The sequence below is a fragment of the Tachysurus fulvidraco genome, chromosome 24, assembly GCF_022655615.1.
Source record: "Tachysurus fulvidraco isolate hzauxx_2018 chromosome 24, HZAU_PFXX_2.0, whole genome shotgun sequence".
Taxonomy (NCBI): domain Eukaryota; kingdom Metazoa; phylum Chordata; class Actinopteri; order Siluriformes; family Bagridae; genus Tachysurus; species Tachysurus fulvidraco.
The window spans coordinates 8,250,848-8,269,073 of NC_062541.1; the positions used below are offsets into that span (position 1 = coordinate 8,250,848).

Consider the following 18,226-nt stretch of genomic DNA (forward strand, 5'->3'; position numbering starts at 1 on the left):
TAAACATGCCTAATAAATTACACACCTGACATATCAAGGCAAAACAGCACATAAACAAACAAACAAACAAACAAATATATAAAATTATTTATTTATTAATTTTTTTATTACTTTTCTGCATATTTATGTAAATTATACGCAATTATTAACATGAATTCTAATTAGAATTAGACCTGTTATATTTATTTTTAGAATTTATAGTGTACATTACACAAATCTTTCTACCCCAAAATGTATTTTGAGCTAAAATAGTATTAATAATAATTAATAATATTTTTAATACAGCACATTTATGAACACTTTCCTAGAATCACTATTTCCGTTCAGAAGAATTTTAACTTTAATTTTAAAACTAGAAATAAAAAATACCCACATTTATTTTATTTATTTATTTATTTTAATTCATATGAACTTATTATTACTTATAAACCTTTGGGCCATTGATTTACTTTGTTTTCCAGCTGTAGATGTAAAATATTCCGTCGTTCACTCAGGAGAAGAGCGTGTTGTGTGCGCCACCTGTAAATACGCACCTATGTAAACACACTGTCTCCTTCTGTGTACCTGCGCTTTGTATTTCCCCTTTAAAACAAACACATGCGTCTGTTTTTAATGCCAGTCCCTCAGAAACTCCGCTTAGCAGGAGACATGAAAGCTAGACAAGGACTTACAGGTTGAAGACAAGCAAATCCTGAGATGAAAAGCATGTGGAAAATGGGTGCAGTCACCAACACAAAAGATCCCTTGCTGCTAGTTAGTCACCCCCCCATTTTCCTTTAAAGCGAGCCCCCCCTGACCCCCCTCTCTCCAGCCGAGATGCATTGTGGGGAAAGTCGTTGCCATTCGACCTCTGCAGGGCCTGCGCGGACGCAGCCAGAACCCTGAAATTCATTATGCCTTTAAAACCCCTATTTATTTCCGCATAACCTACATTACTCTCGCCAGGAGGCCAACGCGAAAAAAAAAACCGATCGTTTCGATGCGGGATATTTATTTCTAAACAGCTACAGAATTAATCGAGAGCGGTGAGTAAATAGAATTCGTAAAGGAAAAGAATTAGATTGTAATTTATTGAGAAAAACATGTCTGGAGAGCGAAACCGCAGGTCGCTGGCTTTCCGAGGAGGCGGTGGATTAGCCGCGACCGGCTCCAGTGGCGTCCGAGGCAGCAACGGCGACAGCTGCGAGGCCCAGGCCTGGACCGACCGACACTTAAACGGTAACAGGCCGGATCAAGACGACGACAGGGATCTGGGGGCAAGAAAAGGACCATCGCCCGGCCATGTGGAGGGCGGGGGGTCGGTCAGCGACAGCACAGAACCGGAGGCTGAGGAGGAGGAAGACCCGGAAGGGAGCAAGCGGACGGCCGAGAGAGACGCTGTCAACAACAGCGGCTGGACCGCCTTGACGCCTGGAGAAAGGGCCGAAACCAGCTGGACCACCGGGAACGGAATGAACGGAGACGGCGGAGCCACAGGATCAGAGGACGAACGAGGCGCGGCGGTGCGCGAAGGAGACGCCAGAAAGCCCTGGGTGGAGATGAGACCTCAGACGCTGCTTCAGAAACACTCGCTTTTCCAAGCCTCCTGGCTACAGGAGTTTCCGTGGCTAAAATTTTGTCAAGCAACGGGACTAATGTCTTGTTCATGGTGTCACAACATCGCCACCAGCAACAGCGACGAGCTGGTGAAAGGCAGCCGGAATTATAAGCGCGCCCTGCTGCTGAGACATCACCTGTCCTCCGAGCACGGGCGGAACGATCCGACCAAACAGGTACAGAGAGGTGTCAGGAACTGACAGGCGATACACACTGTACGGCACTCTGTCCGCACAGAATAGCCTTTTAAGAAATATACATTTTATGATGTAGATAAACTGTAATGTTTTTACTGACTTTTCCTCGACCAAATGATTGCGCTAACAGGTTAGCTATTTAGCTAGCGGTTGTTAGCTACGTTGCTTAGAGGAAAACTGGCTAATATGCCACTTAGCATGTAGGCTAACGATGGTCCTCCTTGCTATTTTTCAGTACTGTCTGTCTTTGCTGGTTATCGTTGTTAAACCGTGACAGTTGTTTTTCTGTTTGTTTGTTTTCTACTGTTTTTGTGTATTAACGAATAGGTTAACGTTAAATTCGTTATCTTTATAAATTCACTAACTGGTCATTTTAGGATTAAGTATCTGGTTGTGTGATTTTGTCTTGTGATGTTTTGACTATAAGTCGCTAGATAGTACAAATCCAAGGGAAAAGATTAACTGTAAGGTCTTTTTCACAAGTGTACATAAGTAAAACTGTACTAGCTGTAATGGTTTGAGCCGAGAATGTCAGCGCTTCCCTTTTCTTTTTATTTCACCAGTCTGTCCGTCCCCCACAGTGCACTTATTGCACTGTAATTATCAGCCCTTGTTTCCTTGGAACCTCAGTTGATTTCGACAGAGGTCATAATGCTAAGAGCTTGACCCAGCAGGCTTTGGGGAGCCACAGCCCAACCCATTCCCTCCCAACCCCCTCCCCTGCTGAGAAAACTGACCTCTGGCACATCTCTGTCTTCCCCTTTAGGGTTTCTAAATAAGCCTTTGTGCCAGATGAGTGTTCCAGATAACTATATTACTTTATATCCTGGCCTGTATGTGCCCCCTTATCAAGATTCCTGGGACACGCTGTGCATGGTGCACAGAATCCGACGAGCGGATTGTGGCCCGATTGCATTTTAATAAAATTCTCTTATGACCTTGTGACCTAGTGGTTTCCCCCCACTGTAAAGGGACAGGAGATCAATACGCACGCCTGTGATCATCTTCAGAGCTCACGTATGGAAATGCCGTGAGCCTTAATGCTTTGTAATGAATCTTTAATCCTTATCTCAATTAGGACAGGGTTCAAAGGAACTATCTATAATATTGACAACTATCTACATATTATGTTTACACTTGTGACTGAGATGACCATACTATATTAATTATTCAAATTTAACAATATAGTTATGAGTATAGAGAATGAGCCTAAATTTTATATGCTTCACCTTTTTATTGAAGATGGCAGTAGATGACATTGCTAGTTCTGCTAGCAACTGTGGCTTCTTTTACATTTGTCATGAAATTACTTTTTTTTTATTTTTTTTTAACAAGTTCATTTTACCTCATTATTGGTCATTAGGAGGGATTTTGTCACTTCAGCCTAGTCTAGGAAAGGCGTGTTAATTCCAATGCATAAATACAGGATAAATAGACGGATACATAGACAGATGTTTTTCTTGTAAAATAATATTTAAGATTCGAGTCTATCTTAGTGTTTCCTGAGGCTATAGACTACATTTCTTTGCATGTGCAGATGTGACTCTGGAGCAGGGGCCATAACTCAGTTAACCAAATAGGGGGTATCTGGGTTGCTTCACAATTGTGTCTGGACATTGTCCTTAAAGTTGCCATCCCTGGTTAGAGTGTCTACAGAGGAGACAGAGGCTCCACCCTTCTACTGTCTGCCCCATGTGAAATGTTGGCTTGTGTGTATTGGGGGAGAGAGAGAGGACTCTGTGGAATTCTCTATCGATGAGCTCTCCACATTGTTGGGAGGCCCAGAGCCTGGTGTTCTCCACCCACACCTTGGGTCAAGCACACTGCTACATTGTTCATGCATCTGCGAGATGGGCTGGGTGAGGGGACCAAGCACTGGCCTCAGGGCTAGGTTGGCCTAGGGTGGGGTTTACACAAGAAAAACAAAACTGCTGTCCCTGCAATCTGGGGGACAGTGTTATTCCCGTGAGTCACTCCATATTTAGTAAGCGATTGCATTGCACAGCTAGTGAATGATTAAGCTGAGGGTTTACAGTATGGTTGAGCATGCTTATTTACTATCAGAGTTAAATGAGCTGTTTGACAATGTTTTGAGCAGTGCGTAGACTATTTGAGTAGCACGTCAGCAAAGGTGATATCGCTGGTGGTTGTGACGTGTTCCGGTTCCACATCAAAACGAAAGTCTGAGGTGTGAAACCAGAACATGGAAAACCACAGTGGGTTTCATGTCACTCTGTCATTGCGTATTTACCATACTAGTTCTAGTTTACATTACAATAGTTTCAGTATTATTTGCCTACTCCTGATCAGTCCATTAAGGGTTGGGTTTTTCCAGTCTTTACCCCTGTGCGGTCACTGTTTTGTAGAATTATTGTCTGCTGGGAAAAAACATCATGTCAATATCTGACTGTAACCACAGGCTCATTTCAAAAATTATTGTTGGGGTTCCTGTGAAACCATATGTTCTCCAGCCCTGTCTTAACACGTGGCACATCTGGAGAAAGGATGAGCAGAGCTGGAGAGACTGTAAGAGAGAAATACAGAGAAGTGTGTTTGGTGCCAGTGTTTCTTTTCCTCTCAACGATGACGGACATTGTTTCTGTCTCCGTTGAGACACGGTGTCGGAGCTTCTCCCTGAAACAAACGTATGCTTATGAGAAAGGAGGAAATAATAGAGAACAATAAGACACCACAAGCTGACAGTCACTCCCATATATCTCCTCTTGTCTTTCACATCCCCCTTTTACTCAAACATGTGCCCATCTGGCTCTGTTGGGTTTTCCAATCTAATCCCATGTAAATTTACCAGCTCTGGCTAGATGGTCACTTCATTATGAAGTAATTCTACACATATTGTGCTCACTCTTTTTGCAGTCCTTGTGGATGTAAGGGACATGAAGCCTCAGTGTACCACATAAAATCCTTGAACAATAAGCCTGGAGGAAAGGGCTGGCATTGTTTGGAAAAATGGGGTTGCCCTCTATCTCTCCTATCCCTGTCCACTAGCCTGGTGCTTGAGCCATGCTACCATAATAACCTTATCCACCCAGACAAGGGCTGCAGTGTGGAGGAGGCTTGGATGGCCTCCGCCCCGAGAAATGGATTTAATCTAAATTACTCGAGCAGAAAACACAGCTGTGTGGTAGGAAGGGGGAAAATTCTGGGCCTAAGTGGTATAAATGACTCTTTGGATTAGGACATCTGCTTTGCAATCCAGAAATCTAGCACACAAGTACTCCCTATTATAGGTACCAGTCTGTTCTTCCTCTTTTTTTTTTTTTTTTAAATCCAAGAGGCAGAAGAGTCCTTAACCACTACTGAGTACAGGTGTAGGGAAAGGGTGGAGGCCCAACACGAATTTCTCAGTTTAAAGAGGCTTTGCCCAGTGAGTGAAATGGTTTGCTTAGGGTGTGTCTTATGATACAGTTTCTGTTTGAGTGGGGGGTTTTGGGAGAGATATACAGTTCCCACAGAGCTGCATTTTAAGAGCTGGTTAAACCAGTTCTATTATTGTGGTGGTGTCACCATATCCCCACCATGTTGAGTTTACACTGTGTATTAACCCTGTTTGCATTTTTTTGTTGTGCCTTTACTAGGAACCTGAGAGGGTAGAAGACACAGAGGGCACTGAGGTGGAGGACTACAGAAACAAGCCAAATGAGAACTCCTACTGCTACCAGCTGCTCCAGGAGCTGGACAAGCAGCGCAAGGGTGGTATCCTGTGTGATGTGAGCATTGTGGTTTGCGGTCAAGTCTTCCGCGCACACAAGAACATCTTGGTGGCAGGAAGCCGCTATTTCAAGACCCTCTACTGCTTGACCAAGAGTGAGAACCAGGACCAGACCACTGTCACACACCTAGATGTTGCTGCTGTGCAGGGATTCTCAGTTATCTTGGATTTCCTGTACTCTGGCAACTTACTGCTCACAAGCCAGAATGCCATTGAGGTAATGTCAGTGGCCAGCTACTTGCAGATGAGTGAAGTTGTGCAGTCATGCCGTGCTTTTATCAAAGATGCTCTAAATATCAGCATCAAGCAGGAAGCACCTGACTCTGTGCTAGTAGACTACAACAAGCGACGTGCTGTGCCCAAAGATGACAAGAAGCCTGGCAATTTCTGGGCCACCAGCATTCTCTCCAAGCTGTCTATTAAGGCCAGTGGTCAAGTGAAAGAGGAGCCGAGTGATGCAACTGTGCCAACGCTGGGTACCTCAGCCTGGGGCGGTGAACACCCTGTGGAGTCTGGGGAGATGCAGACACAAGGATCAGCACCTGTGTTTGTCTGGAACGAGTTGCCCATGGGTGCAGGGGCTGCCATGAAGAGTGAGGAGCGCCATGAGCCAGGCAGTGGCAGGCGGAAAAAACAGATTGCCAGGCGCTTTGTCTACAACATCCCACCTGAGCCGGAAGAAGGCTTTGATGAGGGCATGTTCATTCAGCCGTCAGCATCCTACACTAGAGATGACTACTCTTATCTCTCAGAGAAAACAGGTAAAACCTCTTTAAATTTAGATGTGTACAGAAAACCACATTTATTTTTCCCCTCATTATCCATAAATTTGGCATGAATAAATGACACCCCATACATTTAACCATGTCCAGTTGGCTTCCACATGACCACATCAGAGTACATTGCAATAAAAGTTCAACTCTGTGAACTTTTTCTTCTCATGGCTGTAATTGTTAAGCATTGGCATACGTTACTGCACGTTGTCCTTCAATGTGCTGTTCTCATTGAAATGAATGGCAACAGGTGTGTTTTTAACAGGTATCAAAAAGTCCATGTGATCACTGCCTGAGGCTCAGGAGCTTATTTGAATAAGGTGGTAGCTTTGTTTTGAGTCGTGACTATGCTAAGCAGTTGTTACTCTTCAGGGTGTAATGCTTTCGGTTGTCATTGACTCTTCTCACACACCAAAAACTGAATATCCCTTTTCAGAATTTTTTACTATTACTAATGACCACAGCCAGGAAAAGCAACGCTATAAGTCAGACTGCATACAAAAGCCCAACTGGTTTCAGGTCAGGAATAGTTATTTAGTTTCACTATATTATTTAGCATTCTTATTGCTAAAGTTGCATTTACATTTGAATGGCTACTGATAAAAGTATAAGAAAGTGAGGACAATTATTATTTTTTTTACTTTTATTTATAAATTATATATAATAGAAGTTGGCCTCACTTTATATATATCGCTCTGACATTGAAACTGGATGAAAGCCATGATTTGAGTCCATATGGGTTGACTTTTATTTTGAATATAAATAGGAAGTAAGCATGGGAGTGTGTAGAAGGGCTTGACTGATTTTTAACCGCAGCTAATAGTGTTTGAGAGGAGCTGTATCTCCTGTCGATACTAACCAGACTCAAAGTATCTTAGCGATTCGGTTAAATAAGAAGCCTTTAAAGCCATCTTTATATTGTTTTGTGTTTGTCATCTTCGGTATCCCAGAGCATAGACATCCAGTCAACACCGATAATATACTCTTTGTATATCTGTGTGTGTGTGTGTGTGTGTGTGTGTGTGTGTGTGTGTGTGTGTGTGTGTGTGTGTGTGTGTGTCTCATCTTGGTCTATCTGGTGGCCAGTAATTGTTATTGAAAATAAATTTTTAAGCTTGTCATAGAGTAAAGTCAATGCCACTATATGTATTACACTATATGTAACACTACATATAAGGACACTGTTTTTTAAAACATTTTATATATTTTCTTTCTTTCTGTATAAAGTAGATCAACTATTATCTGCTATTACTATTACCGGTAATGCAAGAACATTAAGGCATATCACTATGAATATTCTCCTCCTCTGTGACTCTAGCATCACAGTAACAAGGGCAGGATCAGAATGCTAGACTTTATATCCAGCTTTATTAGTTAATGCTAGTTGGCTAAAGCTAACATAGATAGGCTATGATGTTACCATAAACAGGAGATCATTTCCTGGAAGTAGATCGTCTGTTTGAGTTTGACTTGATTTATTGTATTTTCTAAAAGGAAGAATTGTTTTCTCCTGTGATTGATTAACTTGTATGAAAGAGCATTTTGGTCTTAATCTTTAATGATATGACCTGCAGAGGTTGAGGTTGGCTGTCAGATGACTGTGATATGAAATAAAACTGGAAAGGAACAACCCTAAGAAATAAAACGTCTGTGTGTATTGCATGCTATAAGATAACCGTGAAGTATAGGTAAAATATTAATTTCTAATTTAAACAATGTAAACATTTTTATACTCTGCAATCTTGCTTGAACAGTTTATAGCAAATAATTTTGCAACCATCAGGGTTTTGGGGCTGGTGGCCAGAAAGGTGTGCAGTTTGCCTTGGAACATTTGAGTTTCACATTAATTTTATTATGACACTCCATTTACAATGGTGAGTTCTGCAAAATAGCTGTTTTGACACTGAAATAGTTCAATGTTACTCACTCTATGGATTAGTAATATCTGTCAGGGTTGCATGCATTTTCCTGTTAATGGGGGCATCTCTAATATTGCCCAAGCACATTCTTAGACACACCCTCATAGTTATGCCCTGACCTTTGTCTATGGCATGCTGCCAGTCATGATCTTACATCAAGATTGCTTTTCTACTTTCAGTATAGCTGGGCGTATAGTATGCACGGGCATGAGCCATCTTTCTTTTTAATTAGAGGTCGAGCCGGTGAGTCTGTGTCTTTATTAAGCTAGCTACCTCTGCCTTCCTGTTAACCTGTGTAATCTTCAGCCAGAGAAGCTGTCAAGCCTTTGGCTCTATTTGGTGTACTAAGGTGTGAAATGATCTTATATATTAAAGTAGTATGGTTTGAAAGTAAAACTGGGATTCTTCAATGCATTTAGGTCCTATTCCTCATAGCTCTATTTAATGATATGACCTGCAGAGGTCATATCATTATATAAAGTAAGTCTGGCATCCATGACCTGATCTCTGTTGACACTTTCGAGACTCAAAGCTTTTTACATTATGCAATTAGTTACTTAAAGGAATTCTAAGTGTTTTTAACCTTATCTCTATCCACCACATCTCTAGATCTTAACGATTACCAGAGTCAATAACTCTTGACACCTTTTACTTTGAATAGAATGGAAAAGAAGTATAGATAATGTAAATAAAGGTCTTTGAAAGATCTGGGTTTATATACAATTTACTTTGTATTTATTAGTTACTATATTTTATTTTATGGTCTTGTTTTTTGGTATGGTGGATATGCCACAAAAATCGAAGACTACTAATAAGCAGATTTTAATGTTAAATAATAAGAAAATGTGTTAAACAATTTATAATAAATAACTTTTGTAACAATAATAGATGTATTTTTTTTGCTCTGTAAGATGACGAGATGTTATCTTATTCACCACAAAGGAGATAGTGAAATGGAGCCACTGGCAATTACATGAACGAACTTGTCTACCAGCCATTCCACAACAAGTAGCTATAAATGTCAATATAAACAGTTGCACAAGAGAAAAAGAAAATGTAATCGTGTAAAAATAGCTGGGATATAAGTTGAATAATATGCTAGTGCAGTCATGGGTTTAGTAACTGTATCTGTGCTTTCCATCAGGCCATATCTCACCACCCCTTTATTGATTTTTTCCTTATAACAGCACACCATGTTTTCTTCCTTACTTAAAGACTGTTTACGAATTCTTTTGACTGAAGAATACATAAGTTACAGCTGCTCGCCGACTTCTGTTCTTCGTAAACATGTTTTCCATTATCTTTACAGTCATATAACAAGTTCTTCATAAAACACTTGCCCATGGTAATTGCCAATAGATTAATAAAGATAGAGTTCAGTTTTTCAATCCTATTTCATTCATTTTAATAGAAAAGTGCTTGCTGTTCTCTGTAAGCAGCACTGCCATTTCTTAGTGTTAAGGTTCTGGTTTCACAGTGAACAGTGCAGAATTCATTGTCGTAAATACTTGAATTCTGTTCAAAAAGGGCTGAAGTTGAGTTGTTTGCTGCTGCTGGTTGGCTACCCATGTGCGCGCACACACACACACACACACTTTCTCCCCCCAACAGTCCTCCGAGGTGCAAAGCTGCCAGGGGTCAGCCCGCCCTAATCCTCCCTAATGCAGAGCGCCTGTTGCTGCCTTTACAAATATTGACCCAGGCAGCACAGGTCCTTACAGTGGGATCTAATGGCTTACCTACCCAACCCCCTGAAAGCACACTGAGAAAACTGATCCACTGCTGATGCTTCTGGCAAACATTTACCCGTTATACCTATACATTATACGCCCACATGCCAAAGACACACAGTCTGGAACTCATGCATGTTCTTCAAGAGGTGGCCAAGTATTTATGACGCATAAAATGCATTTAATAATGAGTGCAGGCAGACACAGTACCGGTAAGTGCATTTATCCTCAAGGGCTTTGGGGTAGTGTACAGATGGAGCAATTACTGGGTGGAGACCACTCAGTCTGTTATATCCCTCTCCCACCAAAGAGCTGGCTGTCCAACATGACCAGCAAAGGGAGTTGGGGTGAAGTGTTAACAGCTTATAATGCTCTTTGAGTTGTTTCCTTTCTCATACTGTAGCAGTGGTGTATAATTTTAGAATCTTGTTTGATGATTAACTATGTCAAGTCATGCTTTAATTGCAAAGTCTGAACTTAGGTGTGTATCTGACTAACTTCTAGGTGCAGGTTGAACTTTAATTTTAATACTGGATAATAGTAAAGGGAAGAGGGAGTGCTGTAGTCTCCTTCAGCTCTTTTACAGTCCACCCACACTGTGGTGCTTGGGGTCCATTTGAAATTCCCAGGTGATCTGGCTCTCGTCAGCCCCTTGGCAACTGCTTAACGACTCTGTTGTTTGGGCCATTTTGGGTCAAACAAAGCTGGACTTCCCCATTCCCCCTGTCCCATTATAGAGACTTGTGCTCTGCTTAACCACAGCTTAAGACAAGCACCCCAATAGAGGCAACATGCTCTATAACGGAGCTCCTATTGTTATAGTAAACGTGTTTAACGTCTATTGGAAAGCCAGTGGAAAGAAGTGTAGCATACTCATTTTCCCCCTTCATCAGAAAAAAAATTGCATTATCGTGATGGTATTCGGTTCAATATGAAATTACTATGGCAACTGATGACCAGGTTGTTCAGCACACACTAGAATTAACAGAGAGGGGAAACACTCTTCTAATCACCCAAGAACGCATGTTCTTTAGACACAAAATGACCCTGTCCCTCTCTCATCTCCTCATAGAGCAAATACAATTGTTGGGCTTGTTCGTGTATACTGTAGGAACAAAATAAAAGCAGCTCGCTGATGATCCATGTGTATTTCCACCCTAGGTGAAACGTCCGACACCGCTCTGAATAAGCTCAAGTGTCCCCACTGTAACTACATAGCCAAGCACCGACGAACACTAAAGCGACATCTGATCATTCACTCGGGCGTGCGATCCTTCAGCTGCGACATCTGCGGCAAGCTCTTCACCCGCCGAGAGCACGTCAAGAGACATTCCCTGGTGAGACAAATACTCATTTTAACTTATGCTATGTGTCTGTCTGATATTCTTCTCACTCTGACCCACCCTCATGCTCATATCCTCCTCCACAAGTGTGATTACTTTATCTAAACTCCTTTACCGACTCCATTCGTTTGGAACTCAATTCGGCATATACTCATTTACTTGTGAAATTAGTAACATTTTCTTTAGAATTGGCGTCTAAAAGAAATGATGATGAAACAAGCATATTCACTTTCAAAGAGTCCTTCATACTCGTAGTTCATTATATAAAAATAAAGAACTACGAGTATGAAGGACTCTTTGAAAGTGAATAAGCTTGTTTCATCATCATTCTGTTAAAAAAAACAAAAAAAACATTTTAACTAATTGATTACATTTTAATTGTTTTAGGAAATTTTATTGCACTTCCCTCAACATTATTTGTACATCTGAGAAATGGTGATGTGAAATATTTGCAACTCCCAACAGTTTTTAGATGATAAAAACTTTAGCACTTGTAGATAATTCCCTCGCTTTTATATCACTGGTGCCATGACCTTTTCCCCGGACACAGATCTCTTCCCAGCACGTCAGTTGCGTCAGTTGCAGTTCATACCGTTTTTTGCCACAGCACTGTTTCCGACTCACACCGCACTCACATTCTGTCCCTGTGTTCTCTGGCTTACGCCACACATTTCGGGGTGATTTTCTTTTGAGGTGGTTAAACAGGTTCATCATGTTTCCTTGCCTTTGCATATTTTGCAAACAGCTGCTGTTTGTGCCGTGTCCATTGTGTAAAACCCAAACCAGTTCTGTATAACTGATAAAAAAAATTCATCTGTTGCCAAACAAAAAGGGAGCAACGTTAAAGAACTGCCTGTTATTGGTTACTATCGGTTCGTTTGTGTCCGTAAGGGGAAAACAGGAGCTCGACTAGTGATTAGTTTCCATTTTTGATCATTTTCAGTGCAGCAAAATGTATTTAGTACCACAAGCTCTCACTACTGAACATCTTGTGATCTCACTGTTTGCTGTATCACTATGAAGCTATAGAATGATCATGAGGAAATACTTTACGCATCTAAAGTTAAATTCATCTCGGGTGAGAAGTTTACACTCTAATCATGTTACCAGTTACACAAGGTTTAGACAAAATGGCTTCACAAATGCGTGGAAGACGAACAAATTTGCTCTTGTGGTTTGAAAATACATTTGGATTCTGTGTCGTCATGTAATGCAAACAATTTTTTTTTAATAAAAAAAAAAAAAGTGAAAAATTTAAGTAAATCTAATCCTAACATCTTATCACCTGGCAACCCACAATTTTTGGCACGGTGAATGGTTTATATCTGGTGATGATGACAACAGCTAACGTCAGCCAAGAGAATGCAGGAGGATCGAATAAGTTAACATTTAAAATAAGACTTATTATGATCATGAAACAGATCACAGAGAGGGAAGGGTCCATGTTGTGTTTGGTGGTTTCTAATTTTTTTTAGCTTCTGGACCTGCATTGTTATTCAGAAGCTTCTGTGCCATGTATATCCCTGATAATTCTTAAGAATTTTGTATTCATGTAACGCATCTATTCAAGGATTCAAGGGTACTTTACAAAGAACATATTCTCTACCTGAACAGATTTTGATTGTATTAATTAGATGTCCAAATCTTTCCAATAAACTAGCCAATAGTTAGGAGAATTCTCTCAGTGAGCCATTAAACGTATGTCTATTGCTTTGAAAGTTCTCCTCTTGTTCTTGTTTGGTGTTCCTTCTAAAAGAGAACAGAATCACCAAAAATGTGAGAGAGCAAAATATAAGTGCATATTGTAATTGAAGGGTTTTCAGTATGAAGCGTTTTTACTGTTACATTGTGACTCGCATGTAGTTTGCAGGGTTGTGCTCGGCCGTGGTACTACAGCGGCTGCTGGTCTTGGGATACATGTGGCTGTGTTCCAGATGTCTTGGCTTCAAATGGCCTGGCGTGGACATTTCTGAAAACTTGTCGTCCGAAATAATTACAATGTCGTTGTCTAGGAATTTCAGTAAAACATGATTAATGCCACCAACCGTATCTTTGTCCTGTAACGTGTGTCTGTCCTCTCGTAGGTGCACAAGAAAGATAAGAAGTACAAGTGCATGGTGTGTAAGAAGATCTTCATGCTGGCAGCGAGTGTGGGGATCCGTCATGGCTCTCGCCGATACGGTGTGTGTGTGGACTGTGCTGATTCGCACCAGGCCACACAAGAAGGGCTGGAGGCCATGCAGGAGCTGGAGTTCAGCCGTGATGAAGACTTCGAGGAGAATGCCGAGGGAGAGGAGGACATGGGGGAGGAGGCAGATGCAGAGGAGCCCAACGACAACGACCAATCCAACTACGAGGGTGACACAGGTGCCATCCCCGAGGAGGACTAATGTCAATGTAACTTCAAAAACAAACAAAAAAAAAAGCTGGGAAACAATCAACAACTCCAAAGTGCTATCAAACCTCACGGTTGCACAGTAGTGTGTATGTCTAAAAGAAAAAAGCGTTTGGTAGATAGGGACTTGAAGATGTAACAATTATGCGTGTGACAGAGTCTAGGCCTGCTGCCTGTTAGAGAAAGAGATAATGATGATATATAAAAATCAGGTTTTTCAGTGATGTATTTTTTTCTTCTTCTTTACTAGGGTCTGATGGTGTACAGTGTTTTAAGTTACGATAGGCCAATCATTCTAAAGATATTTAATTTATGAAGAAAGTTAATATGGTCTTATTAAAATGCTATAACTTGTTTTTGTTTTTTGTGTCTGACGAGAGAGGTTCCGTTTTAGGCTGCGCTTCCTGGCAAGTCTGAATTTCCGCGACTTACGACTGTCCTGACTTTAATGACCGCATTGGAGATGTTGCCTGCAGGAAGATTTTATTTCCTTTAACTTGTGTAGATATGTTTAGTTACCATAAAAGGTCTACGAGCTATATTTCCTTTCTTTTTTCCTGCACAAATCTTGGAACCAAAAAAATCTGTTTTGAGACTCTAATAGACCACAGCCATATTTATGATTAAGTTATATTGGGGCTGTGCCATTGTGCCAAGCAGAACGCACACCGAGATTTGGCAGGAGGCAAACTACTGAAAATGCTGAGAGTAAACATAAAGCAGAGAAAAAAAAAAGAAAAAAAAAAAGTATAATGGGAATATATTATTGCTAGCTTTATATGAATCACAGCATCACCGTAACACTTTATAGAGCATTTTGACATTCACTTAAAGCTTGAATTTTGCCAAATGACGGAAACGTTTGGTGCTGTAATGCTTGTTTTTGAAATACTGGACCTAAAAGCTGTATATGATATTAATAATCGTAAAGCCTACTCAACTCAGATATTTTAATCAGCTCTGTATGTAACACTGTTGTGCTAAAGAGCCGATCAGGTATGCTTTGCCATTGTTTTTTTTTTGTTTGTTTTTTAATGTAATGCACATGCACACACATACATACCATTTTTATTTTATTAAGTTTTATTTTTTAACCTAATCTACCGGCAGTACAATAACAATGACCCAAAGTTTTGGACCTTCCTGATTTGGTGTGGTGAGGTACTGAGCATGCTGATAATCACTTGAATGTGGTGTGTGCGCGTGCGTGTGTGTGGTAATTGTGAAGAATGCTGATTAGTTGGAATATATGAAGTTTGTTTTATAAAAGACTTCATTTTCGTGCAAAAACAACCCATAATATTTACAGTAATTTTATGACGTTGTATTTGTCTGCCGAGAAAGAAACACTTTGGTCATGCTAATGTAAAGTGGAGCTCTATGGTGAGTCGTAGTCATGCACTTACTACTTTACATTCTGTTTTTTATTTTATTTTATTTTTTTTTTTTATTTCCCCAAAGCCGGTCTGGATGGAAATAAAAGAAAACTTTTGTCCATGTGCAAATTTTTTCTTCTTCTTTTTTTCCCCCCCTCTTTTAACATTTCATTATTTAATATTATACATATATATATATATATATTGATTCCAAAATGCAATCAAGACTGTTAATTTCTATTTGTCCTACCAAAATCGTTGTTTAATTAATGTTGAATTAATGTATGAGAAAGCCAGGTAACCTGTTTTAGTGTAAATCCTTGCTTGTGTGTATGTGACTGTCAGATTTAAATGTTTTTATTCTAAAAATCATTCACTTTACCCTAGATGCATATATTGTTTTTGGTTTTAAATCCTTTCTAAGATTTTTTTTTTTTTTCCTCCAGCAAGCAGATTTTATAAGAAATATTTCTTATTTGAATATTTGAATCCTAGGAACAGCAGTTTCTGGTCATATGCAGTGGATATATTGAAGTGCTATAATGATACAAAGTATGTCTATCTTTCCCTTTACTTCAGATGAACATGTATTTTGAAAGCTCTATAGAAGATATTCATCCTGTTTGTATTATTTACCTTCAGTCACTGTGGGAGGGATATAATATATAAATATATAGATGAAGTATATGAAATATCTATATATAGACATATATCTAAATGGAAATTTAAGTTGATTTGAATTATTGGAAGTTGGGCTTTTGATGTCTTCTCCTCCATCCTTTCTTTGTCCTGTTCATCTGTGTGCTTGTTCACCCACACACACACTGTTGCTTCTTTCACATGATGTCTGTGTTTCTGATTAACTTAAGATGACTTCCTCCTTACATTTTATGCTATATGTGGGTATAATCAACAAAAAAAGCAGAACACTACAGATGAAGGGTTTTTCCAGCTGTATTTTTTTAAAGCCGTTTCAAAGATGTATTTTTCAACGCTCTTACAGTGGATGCAAACCGGGCCTCGGGCTCACCTCATACACAAAGCAAATCAGGTTACTCTTTTTATGTTTTTTTTTTTCTTCCTTCAAGATTTTAAGATGAATACATTCTCCTTTCTGTTTCAATTGTACTACTGTTCCTCTATAATAAATTTTAAAATAAAACTTTGATATTGCTCTAGTGCAGCTTCCTTGTCAGAAGTGAATGAATGCTGTGTGTTTTTTCTGCTCATAACCTTTTGTTAATATCCCCAAATGTTGGTGGGTGTAATGTTGTCATAAGCAAATCAAAGTATTTTCAAAGCCAAAGTATTTAAAAAAGATCGACTGAACTGAACATTATCTTGATCTCTCGCAGTTAAAATGACCCTTACTGTGCCCCAGCTTCTCAGTTTGCATCGGCCAATTTCTCAATCGGTCTGTTTCTGATGAACTCAAGATGAGGTAATTTTTACATTTTGAGCAATATTAGATGAACGCTACAGATAAAAGGGGTCAAATGAATTTAGTCCTTAAAGACATGTAAATAAGTTGAAAATGCTGTAACTAATTTTGCGAAAGGCTAAAATCATCTGAAAGTCATCTGTGTCATGGGTTCAGGTACCAAAATATCTAAATCCTACCGTGTGGTGGAGGTTGGCTCATGAATATTCATCATATTGAGCAGGCATCACTGTTGAGGAATGAATCCAGCTGAGGACAGCGTCTGCCATTAAAGTATCCATACAACTAAAACACTTTATTTGTGTTCTTGTACTTTATTATACTATCAATCAGTAAATGACCGTGTCAATAGGCTGGACAATCAATATCAGTGTCAATAGGCTGGACCGAATTACTTCAAGAGACACAAGCAAGAAACTTGTGAAAACAGTGACTGTGACTTTAACCTTTAATCGAGGTTGTTGATGCTGGACAGAGTGGTTTGAGTATTTCAGAAAGTCCTGTCTCCTGAGATTTTTATGCACAGTAGCCTTGCATTTACACAGAATAGTGCAAAAACATCCTGTGTGCAGAAGGTTGTGCAGGATGAAACATCTTGTTGATGAGTGTGATAATGACCTGACTGAGCTGAGCTGACAGGAAGTTCATAGTAACTCACTTATGCAACTTACAAATCATGGTGAGTAGAAAAGCACGATACTCAATAAATCAAATGCAACCTTGAGTTGGATGGACTACAACAGCAGAAGATAACATCGTTTCACTCCAGACGGCCAAGAACATTATAAGGTTCTTGACCTATAATTACAAATGTTTTAACACTGTACTGCTACCACGTGATTGACTGATTAGATAACAGCATGAATGATGTCTAATATTGTGTTATTATTGTTATTGTATATCCACTTCTGTATGGTGCTTTTCAAACGAACACCACGGCAAAAGTTTAATCTGTGGTTTTTCACAAAAAGGCGGCACACGAATGACGGATGTTCATTTCTAAATTAGGATGTGGAAAAAAAGTATGTGGAAATACAACTGCAAAAGAAAGTTCACTACAAAGCCACCAAATAACTCTCTTGCTTGTTTCACACTGACCTACCAGTTAAACACAAGAGAATAAAAACACTAGACAAACTCAGGTAATAATTTTTATATCTCACACTAGAACAGATGATTGCTGTTGCCCGGCAGATTTCTGAATTTATATTGATGGCACAAACTTGATTAGTCTTATCTTAATCTTAGCTTATTAACTATACTTGCTATAGTTTTTTCTATTACACAAACTACCAATCATTTGTGCAGTCGATTTCCCTGCACCCAAAAAATGAGACTGGCAGCATACAGGAGCTTTCACTTTGACTACAGGGCTTAGCTTAAACATATCTTATTAATAAAATGTTAACTTAATGTAGAAATGGCCATGTCATCCTACAGACATCTCAAACATGCAAGAGCACAATTATACTGCTGTTTGGGATCTTAGTAACTCCAGTGACAAGGTAAGGAAATACACGTAATACTATAGTTTTTACAATTGTCTTTTTTCATTTCTCTCGTTTGTTTACCTGCCGATTGGCACCAACAGGCGAGTTCTCCTCATTATACACCCAGGGAGGATGAAGAGAATTGTTCTTCCTCAAAGACATGTGAAAGCAGCTCTTTGAACTGTTGCTCATGCTGCATAACATAGCAGCATAACACACTCAAAAGAAATTGATAT

At 39.7% G+C, this 18,226-nt stretch overlaps 1 protein-coding gene across 1 annotated transcript; it reads left to right on the top strand.

Moving 5' to 3' along the window:
- The first annotated feature begins 796 nt into the window (after positions 1-796).
- zbtb10 (zinc finger and BTB domain containing 10) lies at positions 797-16,237 on the top strand. Its single transcript, XM_027175799.2, has 4 exons — positions 797-1,772; positions 5,390-6,284; positions 11,107-11,282; positions 13,373-16,237. The coding sequence occupies exons 1-4, from the start codon at positions 1,083-1,085 to the stop codon at positions 13,676-13,678; spliced, it is 2,067 nt and encodes a 688-aa protein (XP_027031600.1). The 5' UTR covers positions 797-1,082; the 3' UTR covers positions 13,679-16,237.
- The last annotated feature ends 1,989 nt before the right edge of the window (positions 16,238-18,226 follow it).

Coding starts and splice junctions, on each gene's coding strand:
- zbtb10 (XM_027175799.2), top strand. CDS start 1,083: ATGTCTGGAGAGCGAAACCGCAGGTCGCTGGCTTTCCGAGGAGGCGGT. Junction 6,285..11,106: donor TTATCTCTCAGAGAAAACAG/GTAAAACCTCTT, acceptor TTTCCACCCTAG/GTGAAACGTCCGACACCGCT. Junction 11,283..13,372: donor ACGTCAAGAGACATTCCCTG/GTGAGACAAATA, acceptor GTCCTCTCGTAG/GTGCACAAGAAAGATAAGAA.